General features: G+C 44.7%; 1 protein-coding gene across 8 annotated transcripts in view; it reads left to right on the forward strand.

Annotated features, from left to right (window-relative positions):
- The window catches only part of SLC8A1 (solute carrier family 8 member A1), a 282,886-nt gene extending 266,433 nt beyond the window's left edge, over window positions 1-16,453 (forward strand). For all 8 annotated transcript variants that reach the window (XM_083604984.1, XM_083604985.1, XM_083604986.1 and 5 more), the window contains 2 exons: window positions 362-637; window positions 11,795-16,453. In XM_083604984.1, coding sequence (XP_083461110.1) covers window positions 362-637; window positions 11,795-12,171 — 653 coding nt within the window. In that variant the 3' untranslated portion in view covers window positions 12,172-16,453. The remainder of the gene's footprint in view (window positions 1-361; window positions 638-11,794) is intronic.
- The last annotated feature ends 117 nt before the right edge of the window (window positions 16,454-16,570 follow it).

Below are 16,570 nucleotides of genomic sequence, written 5' to 3' on the forward strand. Positions count from 1 at the left end.
AGTGCCACGGGCGGAAATAATAATAAAGCATATGAATATATAAAAGCACCTTATGTGGATTCATATCATTGCTCTGTCTAAGCCAGTTCTGTCCACTCCAGTTGGTACCTCTGCCACCTTTTCCAACCGTGGTATTTAACAGCATCCCCCAGTCTCCAGGTGCTTTCAACTACAACTCCCATCAGCCCAGCCACCATGGCCAGTTGGGAGTTGTAATCTACAGGGACCAGGTTGGGGAAGACTGCTATCCGTGGAGCATCCAGCATCAATGGGATGGTAGTGTACGCCAGCTGCAAGTGACTAGAAAAGCCAGTTTTCCACTGACACCTCTCTCTTTTCGCATTGTTGCTCATTTTTCCAGGAGAGGACGATGACGACGATGAATGTGGGGAAGAGAAGCTGCCCTCCTGCTTTGACTATGTGATGCACTTTCTGACCGTCTTCTGGAAGGTCCTTTTTGCCTTTGTTCCCCCTACGGACTACTGGAATGGTTGGGCTTGTTTTGTTGTGTCCATCTTAATGATCGGCCTTCTGACTGCGTTCATCGGGGACTTGGCGTCCCATTTTGGCTGCACCATTGGGCTGAAGGATTCTGTGACTGCAGTCGTGTTCGTTGCATTGGGGACTTCAGTGCCAGGTAAAGAAAAAAGAAACAACACCAAAAATGCAAATATAGTCACAATAATTTCGTGCCTTGCCAATGTTTTTCATGCCATCGTACTCTGCTGTGCGGGGCGCGGGGGATCCCAAGAGACCTGGCAACAGTCCAGGATTTTCCATCTGGACTGTGTGTCTATGCAATTTGTAACACAGATTGTAGGAGGAAGATTTAGTTAACAATTATCAACCCATTTATTTGCAAAACAATTATTTTAGAACCAAGCGGGTTATTCCAGAATATGTAATGGGCTGCTTGCAACCTTAGTCCATTTACTTCTAAGTAGCCTTAGTTAAATTGTAAGGAGCATATTACTTGTTCTATGAGTCATTTTGTAAAAATGCACATAGCAGTAGGTTCTGGGGAGCCAAATCGGAAGGGTAGTAAGGAGAGAATTAACCTTCCTGCTATCAATAAGACCTTCCCTTTATGCACAGAGCAGCTTGGGGCAGACTGGTTTTTGTCAGGATTAGGTGGAAGCTTAAACTACTCCTCCCTGCTCCCCACAGACCCAATTCTGATCAGGGGGCCCAAATGCTGCTGTTTGTATTTTTAAAGCCATTCATTAAACTATACATTTGGTGTCATGAATCGTTTAGCCCATATACATACAAGAGACTCCTGATGATTCAGATGACACTCAGGTAATCAATTGCAGAGGAGAGCACTGAATGAACCTTATGTATTGTTTGCACACACTTGTACCCCGGTTTGGAGCACATGCGTCAAATTTTAGGCTGCGCATTAAAACCTTACACAAGAAATCGGGGGAAATAATCAGGTCAGAGAACAATTAAAGGCATTAAACAAAACAAAAAACATGTTCTTGAGCAAGAGACCTAAATATTTTCTGCCAACCAGATATTTACATATTAACCGCAGAATCTAATGGAAGAGTCCTCATAAGAATTTGAAATAATTGCTGTGTTTCGTGTTGCTTTTCGCCAAATATATATTTGATGAGTGCATAACCAAAGACAGAGATGAGGAGTGTGTGGCCCTCTGGTTGTTGCTGGACTCCAACTCCCATCAGCCCTAGCCAGCATGGAACCCACTGCCTTGTCACACAGGGGGGAAGGAGCGAGGACAAAATTTGATGCCCGCAAAGCCAGATAAGCAAGGCACCAGAGATTCTCCTATTAAAGCCCCATTTAAATGAGTGAGAGCAGCGCAGTAGTGCTGCTGTCAGAACAGCTCTTATCCATCAGCCACATGTGTTGAAATCCATCACATTCAAGGGAGCTATATGCAAAATATGTTAGCTGCGTGCTGAAAAAAATCCCCAGGGGCCTAAGTCTTTTACGCTGGGCACCATTCACAGTGGCAGTGGTTCTTAAGCTGTCGCCCCACATGCTAAAGAGGTAACCCACTTCCCACTTTAAATCTACGCTGAAGAGCAGCGTGCGTCTTTCAGTATGAGCTGATGTTTGTCTTATTCCAGGTCCATAGAATTATCTTCATCAGCTGCTTGTTCTTTTGGACACTGCAGGGTCTCAAGCAGAGAAGGATCTTTCCCATCCACTGTTCCCTGACCCTGTTAAGGGGAGGCACCGTGTTTTGACCCTGCGACCACCTACCTTTGAAGCATGTGCTCTGCCGCTAAGCTATGCTCCCTCTCTCAAGTGTTGCTTCCACCAGCAGCAGCAAGTGCAGTAGGCACTTCAAACAAAACAACCTTCTTCCACCCTGTGCGCAGTTCTCCATGCACTCATGCCACATATACCAGTGTGTCCTAGCAGTAAAGGGCAAATTTAGAGGCTGAGTTTTAATGCAAAAACTTTTGAAAGTCTTTTGCCATGTGGTGCCCATGAAGTCATGCAGTGATCTGCAAAAAGCAAGTAAACTTGAATAGTCGTTCTCAGTACGGTAGAGATTTTAAGAAACATTTGCCCATTACTGGTTCCATCTGATATGAATTACCTCTGCCCACTGAGCTGCCAGGACTGCACTGATCTGTAACATCATATGTCAAGGAAGGAGTCCAGGATGCAGCTAATTCCCAAGCCATCTCTGTCCCTGTTCCAGTTAGCATTGCAATGGCTCTTCCCATGTAGTTTTGGGTTTAGTATTTTTTTCCCAGCAGTGTTGAAGGACACACACTGTAGCCCTTCGCTTGCCACTAAGGCATGTGTCTCCATGGACTGATGGTCTCCAATTCCCATCAGCCCCAGCCAGCTCTGGCAGGTGATCAGGAAAGATGGGAGTTGCAGCCCACCAGTTTCTGGAGGCTCTCAGGTTCCTCACAAATGTAAAAAGGGGGAATACTGGATGCTAAGCTACACACACTTTTGCACTGTGAAGAGCATAACAATACTGACCTCCGTTGCAGGGACATTGTGAGGATCACCAGGCTAATGCATGTGACCTGCTTTAAACACTTGGAAAGTGTTGTCTAAGAGGGATGGACCTGCTCTGCAAAATCTATGGGTTCTGGGGCTGTGCTACGACAAAGAGGAGGTGACTTTGTTAGCATTTGTCTCACCCTCCAATCCATTCTAGCTCCGACCTGTGGATCTGTTATATAAAGCTATATTTGCATGAGAACTGAGAGGTCATTCAGTCTGAGGGAAAGGTTTCATGGCTGGGTTGTTTTCAGGAACAGTTCTTCCAAAAATATCTCATGCCATCTATCATGTATCTCTCATATGCTGGAAGCAAGATTGTGTGTGTGTGTGTGTGTGTGTGTGTGTGTGTGTGTGTGTGTATTCCCCTAGCATCCCCAAACATGCAAAGCTTTTTTCCCCCACTTCAAAGCAGCTTCAGCCAACCTTTCATTTCTGAATATAACAGCCACTTTCTAGCATGTTCATACACAATTCCTGAAAACAGAGTGGCATTTAGCATCGGGGGCTGTCTTTTGCTGCGGGAACAGCTAATGAAACTCTCTTTTAATGACTATTGAAATAGAAAGCTCCCTTTTCTGTTGGTGCAACGTCGGTTCACGTTACTTTGAAAGAGCAAACTCGTTATGAAACTTGTCGCAGTCTCTAAAAATTACTTACACTTCTGTAAGCCTGTTAAGGGCTGAGGCGCTTACAGAAGGGAAGAGGGCTACTCTGCAGTGGGATGGTGACATTTAACTGCATTGCGAATGCGCAGCACAACATCAAAACCAAGTAACTTGCAATAAAAAGCTAAGCCACCCCCCGCCGCCAAGCAGTCATCACTTATCCCAAGAAAATATGCAGATTATAAATGATCAGCCTGACAATAATCTTTTCTACAATGAAAATGACAGCTTAATCCTTGAACAGGCATCTATAACCCTCCCCATTCTCTGTGAAGGCATACCATTAATAAATGACACTTTACTTAGACTAAATTTGCAATGTAGCCTCATTTATTAATTGCTGCTTATTTCTGTAGCGTAAATTCACATCGTAATAATGCCTGCATATTGATACAGCAATTCAAAATGTTCCAAGTGATTCAGTAAATATTAGCTCTTTAATCCTTACAACAACTAACCCTAGGTAACCTCACTAGGATAGGGTACCTGTGGCCCTCCAGATGCTGTTGGCTACAGTTCACATCCTGTTTGGCCCCAGGCAATGCTGGCTGGGGCTGATGGGAGATGGAGTCCAACAGCTTCTGCGACATCACAGCTTCCCCATCCTTGATACACCACCATAGCAAGATTCCATCTGCCTGCCTAATTCTAACTGACTGGGCTTTGAGCAGAGAAGCGCCGTATCAGCATCACGGAGCTTAGCAAATTAATCAGTTTAACAAGGGACAAACATTTTAACCATTCCTTTTCTTTGTTGAATATTTATTCATTCGTTCATTTTACTTATTATCGCCCTTCGTCTAAGGATCACAGGGTGTAAATCACACTGTTCCTAATTGAAGTTAACTCTTTGTTAGCAAAAACAGAATTGGCACAGGAGTGTCAGGCCTAATGAGCACAGCAACTCATCTCCAGTAGGTCTTGTCCCCATGAAGCAGTTGCTCAGATTGAAGGTTCCCCACCTCCCCACAGCTGCCTAAGTCCCCCTCCTCTCCAGGTTTTTTCCCAAGCAACCAGAGACTGCGCCTGTGTGTCACCAATCTCTCCTCCACCATCTTCATACCTCTTCTGGTTCCAGGAAACAAGAGGGTAGGGGAACTTGTTCCAGCAGGAGGGCACAGTGGCTCTTCAGCAGCCTGACTCATGTCTGCCTCTTGGCTTCCGTCCTCTCCCTCACCTGGTTCAGCTTCTGCATCTGAGTCTGGATGTCTTTCTACCACAAACTTTCTCTGCTCCCTAAGTCCCATGACCTCCTCAGCTTCCGGCACCGCCTTCCCCCAGTCTTCTCCCTCTTCATTGTCCCACCACCAATCCCCAGGCTCGTAGTCTTCTTCCCCTAAGGGTTCCTCAGCTGGTTTCTCCCACCATTCCTCTGCATCCAACTAGTCCATGACCCAAGGCAGTTTACAATGTAAATATTCACTCATTCTTCCTCTGTCTGCACCGGTTTGTAATTATACCTTTACTTTTGTTTTACTGCCAGTAGAAAGGGACATTTAAAATCAACCAGAAACCTCAAATGTTGCCATGTATAATCACCCCATACCAATCGCATGGTCGGCGGTTCGAATCCCCGCGGTGGGGTGAGCTCCCGTCGTTCGGTCCCAGCTCCTGCCCACCTAGCAGTTCGAAAGCACCCCTAAGTGCAAGTAGATAAATAGGGACCGCTTACCAGCGGGAAGGTAAACGGCGTTCCGTGTGCTGCGCTGGCTCGCCAGATGCAGCTTGTCACGCTGGCCACGTGACCCGGAAGTGTCTGCGGACAGCGCTGGCTCCCGGCCTATAGAGTGAGATGAGCGCACAACCCTAGAGTCTGGCAAGACTGGCCCGTACGGGCAGGGGTACCTTTACCTTTACCTAGCAAGAGAGCACCTGTTCAGGGTTCTAGCTAGGCAACCAGTCACCTGCTCCTCCAGGGCACTCTAGGAGGTGTGGGGTTCTGAGCTACCATGCATAGGACTGTGCTGTAAGTTGCAAGCACAGCACCAGTTGCATTGATGGCACCTAGTTTTTGGAAAGACAAACTTATAGGCATCTCATCATGTTGAAACAGCCGTGCTGATCTTGGAGTGGAACACATTAATAAGCCAAGTAATTGAACTATCCCTATGAGTCATTCAAGTGCAACAGCAAAGTGAATATAATATATTATCAAGTTCCCATTTGAGAGACTGGATTCCTTAGCAGATTGCAATAACATTTTATGACATAATTTAATTCCACTGACCTCAATGAATAATGAGGTGGTGCTTAAATCATGTGTAAATAATGTTTATTACCATTTTTTTAAAACAAAAAACCCCATGATTTTTAAAATATATTGAATATCCCATTAAATGATATAAAGAAGAGCGCAGCAGCAGCAACTGGCTACATAAAGTACATTATCCCATACTTGGGGCTGGAGCGGTGAGAGAATAAGGCCAGGATTTGGAGATATATGCTTCAACGTATCTCCTTACTCACTGGGGTAAGGTGCCAACAGAGTGGCTAAATTCTACAGCAGATTTCTCTGGCAGATGCTTTGTCCTTTAAATTTTAAATAAAATTTCTTTTTCATCAGCTTTGCAGCTCTACAATCTTGCAGAAATGTTTATTACAGTTGGATCCATCCATAACACACAACTCCACTCCCCTATCCCATCACTTTTGTTACACTTGTCCTGTTCTGTCACTCTGAATGTGCAGAGATCTTTTTGTACCTGTGCGCATGCAGCTTAAAAATAAATAAATCACAAGAAATAGGCAAAAGAGCCATTTACTGGGCTCTATCCAGCATGCTTCAGTATGGGCGAAATAGTGGTTTGTGCTTACAACATCCATATCCATTTTGATCTGGATTTGTTTTTGTTTTTAAAAATTTAATACAGAAGTCTTGCACAAGACTTGATATGTAGCTATCAAGCTATCTCTGTTTATGTACTGCAGTGACAATCTCCAAGGTAATCCCCGACACATGTTGAGATCCTGAAAGAACTTGGTTGTTGACATTCCAACAGCATGCGGCAATTGGTGGAAAAAGGTGTACAACATTTGGGTTGCCAGAAACAAAGGGTAGACCTAGCTAATGTTAGACCTCCTCAAGAGCTGACCCACTGAAATTGATGGTCATGGCTAACGTAGGTGCATTAATTTCAAGGGGTCTGCTTTGAGTAGAACTTAATATACAGCCCAAAATGGCTAAGTTGCACTCAGGCAAGGAGCAAATAAAAGTAGGAATGTGGTGATGGAGACCCAAATATCACCACATGCATAACAACCCACTCACCACAAAAAAAATGTGCTAATGAACCTTCACACTAGCTGTGTTAGGGGGCTTCCAAATCTGCCCTTTACTGCATAATCACCTTATTCTTTTCAATTTTTTCAAGGCCTCAGTTGGTTAGAGTGTGGCGCTTATAACTCCAAGATTGCAGGTTCAGTCCCTGTATGGGACAGCTGCATATTCCTGCATTGCAGGGGGTTGGACTAGATGACCCTCGGGATCCCTTCCAAATCTACAATTCTATGATTCTAATTCTATGGTGTAGTTCAGCATTTGCTGGTATCTCAGGATCCCCCCCCCCCAACATTTCATGGTAGACAGTAAAACTACATTGAACCACTTTATCATACCCTACCACACAAAAAAAAAAACAACTTGTGAGGGAGAGGCTGAAAAAAGACTGAGACCTTCAGTTGTCTGGAGAATAAGACCAACTGATACTACTACAATAATTATTTATGACTTATACCCCACCCATCTGATGGACTTACTGCAGTCACTCTGAGCAGCTTCCAACATAATATAAAAACACATGGAGACATCAAACATTAAAAAAATTCTGCTATCCCAATTTCATGGCAATCTGCCTAGGTAATGACCAACATCTGCTTTGATGCTCCCATTAGAAGTACACTTACCGATTTTCCACATTAAAATGAAATCTGGATTAAATATTTTTTAAAAGGTACAGGGTGGCATTTTGAAGACATCATATGGATTTTGATGACATCATATGGCATCATATGGATAATGCAAGGGGGGGAGGTGTGTGTCTAGAAGCACCCTAAACGAGCCACAGCTGCACAACATCAGTTTTCAATGACTATCAGAGAGCAACTCTTTTGTAGCATTTTTCAAATTGAAATGGCAAGGGCTGTTCTTGCCACCTACACCCTTTTTTTTTTTACTATAGAGGTCGAATGAAGCCCAACAGTGGGCGTCTTTCGTGAGCAATGCAAGAGGCGATCTTACAGTGCCATCCTATACGGGTCTATTGCTTAGTTCAATGCGTCATAATAATAATAAAATTTTATTTATATCTCACCCTCCCCAGCCAGCGGGGTGCGCTCTCGTTGCTCGGTCCCAGCGCCTGCCCACCTAGCAGTTTGAAAGCACTCTTAAGTGCAAGTAGATAAATAGGGACCGCTTTATAGCGGGAAGGTAAACGGCATTTCCGTGTGCTGTGCTGGCTCGCCAGATGCAGCTTGTCACACTGGCCACGTGACCCGGAAGTGTCTCCGGACAGCGCTGGCCCCCGGCCTCTTAAGTGAGATGGGCGCACAACCCTAGAGTCGGACACGACTGGCCCGTACGGGCAGAGGTACCTTTACCTTTACCTCCCCAGCCGAAGCCGGGCTCAGAGAGGCTAACAACAGTAAAATAACACAACATTCTAAAATCATTTCAATATCAAATCAGTTCAAAACAAATTAATGGCAACCATTGGGCTCGAGTTCTGTGAGGATTGCCAAAGGAGGGGGTCAAGCTGAGCCCTGGCCAAAGGCCTGGTGGAACAGCTCTGTCTTGCAGGCCCTGCGGAAAGATGTCAAGTCCCGCAGGGCCCTAGTCTCTTGTGACAGAGCGTTCCACCAGATTGGAGCCACAGCCGAAAAAGCCCTGGCTCTGGTTGAGGCCAGCCTAACCTCCCTGTGGCCCAGGACCTCCAAGATGTTTTTGTTTGAAGACCGTAAGGTCCTCCTTGGGACATACCAGGAGAGGCAGTCCCGTAGGTACGAGGGTCCTAGGCCGTAAATCCCAGGTGTATAGGAATGTAGGCTCAATCTTGTGTTTTTTGCAGGTGCATGAATGATCCATAAAATCACCCTCTCCTGTATCTGAAAAATAGCCCCTGGGCTCTGTGATGGAGTGTCTATCAGAAACTCCTGTGGCTGCCACATTAATAGCCACAGAGGAGCCGAGTAATTCTGACATCAATTATGAAGCATAATTATTAAGTTGTTGGGGTGCTGCTGAGACAAAAGTGTGGCGAGATTGCCTTTTTCCTTTCCTACAGCAATTATAGAAATTTCCAGTGTGCTATTTTTATGGGTAAAAGCAGCTTTTGAATTTCACTGTAAATTAACTTTCTTGCTATATTTATTTGGCCTTTTCTTTCCCTGGGAAAGAAGAGCTTAGCTGCCAGCTGGGATTTCATAATTCTGCTTTCAAAACTCCATGGGAAGAACATGTTTCTAAAACTTCTTGTGCTGGCGGGGAGCAGTTTAACCACTATTTTTTTCATGAGCTATTCTTTATCTCCCTTTTACCCAGGTTGACCTGGGAGTGCTTAAGTGCATTAAGTAATCACTTTGTTGAACAGTTTGCTGCATTGTCTTTGATCACCCCCAAACTTTCCAAAAAATATTGACTTATGCATTTTGGGTGGGTTTTAAATGACACATTTCCTCCTCTAATGAAATGGATATTTATTTGTTGTTGGAGTACCACAAAGTCAACAGATGGCTGGAAAGATAAAATATTGGGATAGGTGGAAAATAACCAACACTGGTTTAAAGTGCAGAGAAGGTGACTCAGTGTAGACTTAGTAGTAGCAGTAGTAATTAAAGGCAACTCAAAGCAATGTAATTCTGTGCCCCTCTAAACTATGGTTTGCAAAGTAGCAGCCAGCCTCAGGAAAGAGTGCTTCCTTTGCCTTCCTCTTCTTCCCCACTTTGTAGAGTAACATCCTCTCTTCCTATGCAGGTGTTAAATATGGCTTCAGGTTACATGTGAGCTGGTGTGATGTAGTATCTAAGGACAGAGCTATGAATAAGAAAGTAGGTGGTTGCTTTAAATCTCTTCTCCGCCATGAGAGCTCAGGCTTTCTCTCAGGGTCAACCTATTCATCTGCAATAGAGAGGATAATGAGACTGACTAACAAGGCCGTTGGTAAAGACTGCAACCCAACAATGAATGTAAAATGCTATACAGGCAACTCCCCGCTTATGCAGGGGGTTATATTCTGGGGCCCCACACACATAAGTAAAATCACGTAAAGTCGGGAGCACTCCTTAAGCTCCTCTTTTTACCTGCTCTCCATGCTCTTTTTCTTTTATACAGTACATTTGCTTCCTGATTTCCAGAAAGGGCAGGGAACAGTGTGTCCAAACCCTCTGCAATACAGCTTCCTCCTGCCCAACAGCTATTGAGCGGGGTAGTGCAGCAGCAGTGAGAGCTCCCACATGCCATTTTGGAACCCATAAGGGTTTTTTGTTGTTTTTTTTAGAAAAAAGCTTTTAAAACCTTTATTTGTGGACTTTTGGCTCACTAACATCCTCTTCCGGCTCTGGGGTTTGAATTGAATTATTTATTTTTTTATAAAGTGCCACGCACATGAGTCGATCATGGGCAACTGCTTCTACAAATGTTAATGGTTATTATTACTGACAAAACCCACGTTCACCATGGGTCACTTGTGCTAGAAACCATGGCTTGGAATTGATTTTGGAATCACGGCCACATGGGAATTTCGTTGTGTTAACCATGGTTATCAAGATGTTCCCCAAGGCTAGCAACCGGTTTGTAAAGCATCATTTGCAGGGTGCTATCCTTACCAGGCGCAGAGTAGAATCGATTGTTAGAAAAAGTGGGTGCCTGTACCATGGGTCACACCTCGTAACCTTTGAAAGGGAAACTTGCGTGGAATAAATCTGTAAACTGAAGGTGCTGTTTATCCTTTTCATCTGCTCTCCATCGCCTTTCCTCCGGCTATTATAAGAGAAGTGAGAAGCAAGAGTGAAGTTCACTTAAATACCGTATTTTTTGCTCTATAAGACTCACTTTTTCCAACCTAAAAAGTAAGGGGAAATGTGTGTGCAACTTATGGAGCGAATGCAGGCTGCGCAGCTATCCCAGAAGCCAGAACAACAAGAGGGATTGCTGCTTTCGCTGCGCAGCGATCCCTCTTGCTGTTCTGGCTTCTGGGAGTCAGAATATTTTTTTTCTTGTTTTCCTCCTCCAAAAACTAGGTGCGTCTTATGGTCTGGTGCATCTTATAGAGCGAAAAATACGGTATCTGCATATTGGTGCTTGCTTAAAACCAAACCCTCTCATAGACTCCTGTGTCTTTTGAAAGGCAAATCATCTTTGGATGGGATCTAGAAGGTGAGGGAGAACATGCAAATAAGAATGTATTCAAACTTTCAAGCAGCTTTCGGCGACTTATTCTCATGGGAAGCTACCACAAAATAGGGCTGTGCATATTCCATTTTCAGATAAGACCCCCTTTATGCCTGAACCTGGCTACTTTAGGCTTGCAGTCTGAGGTTCTTGCTCTGAGAGGATCTCAGTTTTTCAACTGAGACTGGGTGCTTAGCAACTAAGCTTTCCTGCAGGTTGACTTTGGTTTCATGTTTAAATTGATCTCTGAGTTAAGCTGGTATGTGAATTAACCATGGGCATGCTGGAGGGCACGGGAAATATGCATGCAATAAGACTGCTAGCACATTTGCAAAGCTAAGCAGGGTACAGATGATTTCAAATTGGATGGGTGACGGCGTGTTGAGATTCCTACATTGCAGGGTGTTGGGCTAGATGGGCCTCCAACTCTACAGTTCTATCATTCTATGTTGTTAGTGAATTAACCCTGTACTTGCTATAAAGGTGGTTGGGAAATTAAACAGCAAAGTAGAGGAGGCTGTATTCTGAGAAAATGAGGAGGAACAAATCTAAGAGTCTACCCCGGAAGTCTATCGGCATATATTTATGTGACAAGGCAAGTTGCAACGACTGGTTCACACCGCAAATGACGTTGCATTTTTAAGCAAGTTGTCTCCCGCTTTACCCTAAGATGCCGCCACCAAGCCCCTTGGGGTGGCAAACAGGTGCAAGATTAACAACGGTGTTTCTTTTCACTCCGCAGACACGTTTGCCAGCAAGGTGGCAGCCACGCAGGATCAATACGCAGACGCTTCCATAGGCAATGTCACCGGGAGCAACGCAGTGAATGTTTTCCTGGGAATTGGTGTCGCCTGGTCCATCGCTGCCATCTACCACGCAGCCAACGGCAGGGCATTTGAAGTCCAACCAGGCACCCTGGCTTTCTCCGTCACCCTCTTCACTATATTTGCTTTTATCAGTGTTGGCGTGCTCCTCTACCGGCGGAGACCGGAGATTGGAGGTGAGCTGGGCGGGCCACGGACTGCCAAGATTCTGACCTCATCCCTCTTTGTGCTCCTCTGGCTCTTGTACATATTATTCTCATCTCTGGAAGCCTACTGCCACATACAGGGCTTCTAAAAGAACTATTGGAGAGAGCATCTATATGTATCTATATATACACAGAGAGAGAAAGAGAGAGAGATAGGTATATAGATATAGATCTAATATTATTGAACTGAGGAAGAAAAGACATTTTGCCATGTTCACTTATCTACTGATGGAATGTAGCTTTGCGGTAGGAGTTTGGAACCTGCAGGACTCTCCACCAGGGGCAGCGTGATAGAAACGGAGGCACAGATGCAGGGCCATCTTTGCAACTCAACCTACGAGATCACGATGGAGTTACTTTCTATTTCCCCCTTCTCCTCCCCTAGATGAGGACTGATCCGATTGCAGTTGGGGGGGGAGGGCCTTGATTGGAATGGCAAAAGGCCAGGTTCAGCTATATCGTATTGAGTGGATGACTTTCCAAGGGGAGTTCTTGACTTTCTTACCGATATCTTTGTTGCCTTCTTCATAACTCAAGAATGAGCCGAATCATCGCCCTCAAAGAAAACATGTGAGTGTGGAGTGACATACATGGTCCGGGGGCTTTCTAGCCTCCATGCTGTTTTGGGGTGTGGTTGGTTGTTGTTGTTTTTTTTGTATTCTTCCCCCTTTGCTGTCCAGCTATTAAGAGTACCTTACGTTGAAAACAACCACACAAATCCCTTTTCCCGTTTCTTTTCTTTTCTTTTGGAACTGTATTTATGATTGGTTCATCCAGTCCCCCTTTAAAAGAAAAACGATCTTCTTAGACAGCCTTTGACCAGCACTCCATTTGCTCCGAAACTGTGGAATTTACAGACACATGCCCAAAGCCCTAATGTCCAACTCCTGCTTCGCTTTTTTGTTCTCGCTCTGACGTGCCTCGTCAGATTTCTTTCACTTACCTCCTGTGCCCTTGCCCACCCTGCTGCCACTCTTTGCTGCTCTGCTCCTTCTCATGCTCCTCTTTGGGAATGCTTTCATGGTACTTGCTGTAACACTTTGCATGAAAGAAGCAAACCATAATCTGTAATATAGCATTGAATAGCGGTGATAGTCTGCTCAGCGATGCCGATTGAACACTGAAGATGCAAGTATGTGGTCTTTTCTCTCTCTCTCTTTCTTTCCACACTTTTTCTTTCCTTTTTAACAAACAGGACAAGAGGCAGGAAGTAGCTGGCAGTCCTTTGCTCTGCATAAGTGTCCTAAGAAGCAATAACCAAGAGATGTGTGGAAATGCGTGTGTTTTAAAAGGGAAAATTTGCGCAGAGTCTTAGGCCATTCTAGAAAGGGATCTTACCTGCCAGCCGAGCTTAGGATCAACTTGAACATAGGAACCTGCTTATACTGAGTCAGGCCAATGGCCCATCTAGCACAGTACTGTCTACTCTGACTGGCAGAGGCATCTTCCAGCTACCTACCATTTTTAACTCAAGAGTCCATGGATCAAACCTGGGACTTTCGGCATACAAAGCATAGGCTCTACCACTGAGTTACAGATGTGTAGAACCTGCTTTGCATCTAGTCTGTATGAACTAAGTGGGTCTTAGCATTGCTCACGCTAAGTATGAGTAGCCATATCGAGCCCTAAATAAGCAGAAGACCCTTGAGCTTTTCTTCAAGTGTCAGTTTCCCCTCCCCAATATATTTATGCTGTGTTTGTTTCTGTCTTTAAGTACCTGATGTGCCAACCCTTTGGCACCTTTGGCTTCAGCACTTTGAAAACCTGTACCCTGGTCCAGCCTTCATGAAGGGCACCTTGCAGACACAGTTAGATTTAGTCCCCTCCAATGGATGTTAAACATTCCACTACCCACCAATCTTCATTGTCCTAGCTAGGAAAAGTGGCAAATCTTGCATTGTCCAGCAGTGGATGCATTTTGTCCCTGGGAACTAGAAGGTGGACTCCTGCTATTTATTTATTAGTTATTCATTGTGAGCTATAGACTCAGTCCTTGTACAATTGCACAGAGAGGTACTGAAACAGCTTTTGCTTTGGAAATGCCATCATTCAGCGCTCAGGTACAGAGGATGCTTGCTTTGTTGCTGGGTTGTTTGTTTTTTCCATCTCTCCCCGTCCACCTTTCTTCCCCCACACCTTTCTCATTTATCAGATCCCCACCCTGTCTCCAAGCTCTGGTGCTCATGGAAGGAACAAGCCATTTAGAAAAGGATCAGAACAAGGGAAGTCAGCCAGTCTTAAGATACCACCAGGGTAGCATGGAAGGACCCTTCAAGGCATGGCTAGAGGGAACCAAAACCCTGTGGTGATTGTAGGGAAGGATCAGGACTACACATCAGGAGATCCAAAAATAGATGTGAAGGGGGCTGCTCAGCAGTCATGGGCCACTGTTGCTTGCTCTGTAAGATTGAGAAAATGCAGGAGTGGTGAGGAGAGAGAATTCTGACTGTAGCAGCTTGGAACTACTTGAGTGGAGACGAAAATGGGTACCCAGGGCTGAGTGAGGGGAGCTGTTCAAGCAAGCAGGACGAGGGGAGCTGTTTGAGGAAGCATCTGAATTAACACAGCAGGAAAAGGGGAGATTAGGAAGACAGAGCCTGCTGAAATAAATCCGCTCTCCCACCGTAATAGAACAGCAAGGTCCACTTGGTGGAGATGTGCAGGAGCTCATCACCAATGCTTCCTTCCTCTTAAGCAAAGTCTATTTACAGGGGAACAGAAACACGGTCAATCTTTTTGGCAGACAAGTGCACACAGTGTGTGCACCTTCCCTGGCCACATTAAAGCTAGTGGGTGTGCACTTCTGGAATTAAAAAAAAGACCCATGCAAACACTTCCTTAAGTGCAGTCCTGCATCTCAGTTGGGTGAGCAGTTCCGGAAAGAGCTAGGAGGACGGTTTTCAGGGTGGCGAGGAGCTGCCAACTGGTGGGAAGGCAAATCCATTCACACTTTTTATCTCCTAAAACAGTGATTCATGCTCAGGAGTGAGGTTGCTGGTCCACCTAGCTCAGTTCTGTCTACTCCCAGTGGCAGTGTTTCTCTGGGGTTTTGCATCAGACATGCCAGAGGCTGCAACTGGGACCTTATGTGCAAAGCGTAACAGCTGTGGCTCTGCAGTGTGTGCGTGGCCTTATGATTTGAGTGGTGTTGCTTGGGGACAAAAGGAAGGTGGTGGAATTTGCAAGCCATGCCCCAAAACCCAAGCCCTAGTCTTTCTTCCGTTAGTACATCTAATGGCAGTATCAGGGAGTGTCCTTAGAGCCACATTATTTCCTCTATAGATTGACCCCAAACAACTGCTCTTCTCTCACACTGTGACACATGGAGTGATTCCCCCCCGCCCCACACACAAAAATATATAATCACATGCCAGGAGCAAAATGGTTGGGTCTATCCATTCTAAGAAGCAGGAGGGGGCAGATAGAAAAAGACCACCTCCATCTTGTAAAACAACAGGAAACTGTGTCCATGCACCTTAGCTGGACCAGAACATCAACTGCTATAGGATCATTTGTTAAACGTCAGAGGAAAATCTAATTGTATCATTATAATGACTGAATGGAGGATGTTGCAGGGGGAGGTGGGTTCTCTCTTTGTATTAGCAGATTTCTTACTAGACTACAGCCTCCAGATTCATTCAAGTCCATGGTATTTTTGCCAATGTAATGAATGAGAGGTGTGGAACGGCCCAGAGCCATGCTTGAGAGTTTCCTGTTCATTTTAAGTGGGGGGGGGGGATAAAGGCAAGCTTTACATGCACATTTTGTTGTCCGTTGAAATGAAGGAGAAGCCCTGTGCACACATAACACTTCCCTGCGCCTATCCTTCATTATTTGTGATTGCGGAAATAAAACACTGCTGGTCAAATCCTTAGTAGCTTCTTCTGGGCCAGCTGAAGTCTTGTGAATGAACTTTCCATCCGCATCACATAGTAAAAGGGACAGAGGTTAGCCTAGGCTTTTGCCCAGTCTGTGAAATGCTTGAGTTGTCCTGTTGTGAGTTTTTCTTTTTAAAATGGAGTGAATAATATTTCCCTCCCCACCCCGTAAAAATTTTTTCTTCACTTTTGAGGATTTCTTTTTCCTGTTTGGTTTCATTTGATTTGTTTGTTGGGGTGGGTGGGGGAGGGGAGAAAATTAAGCAACGATTGGGGTTGTTCAGGGATTATAATAATAATAATAATTAATATTATTATGGCTGTGTTTGTGTAAAATTATTTCATTTCATCTTGTTTGTTTGTTTTCCTTCATTTTTATTTGCGTGTATTGTGCACAGTAATGGAGAGGCAGTGAGTACACTGATTGTGATCAATGGTACACTGAGGCACAGAAAAAAAATAAAATTTATAATTGGTTCTGATTTGAACAATAGTACTGCTGCATTTTCCCTGTGCGTCTCATTTCTTCTTCCATTGACACCTCTCATTCATGTGTGTGTGTTTTTTTAATTGTTATTTGATATGTTCCTTCCATGGTCTTAAGTCCTTA

Source organism: Podarcis filfolensis (assembly GCF_964270895.1).
Source record: "Podarcis filfolensis genome assembly, chromosome: 3".
NCBI classification, from domain to species: Eukaryota; Metazoa; Chordata; class Lepidosauria; order Squamata; family Lacertidae; genus Podarcis; species Podarcis filfolensis.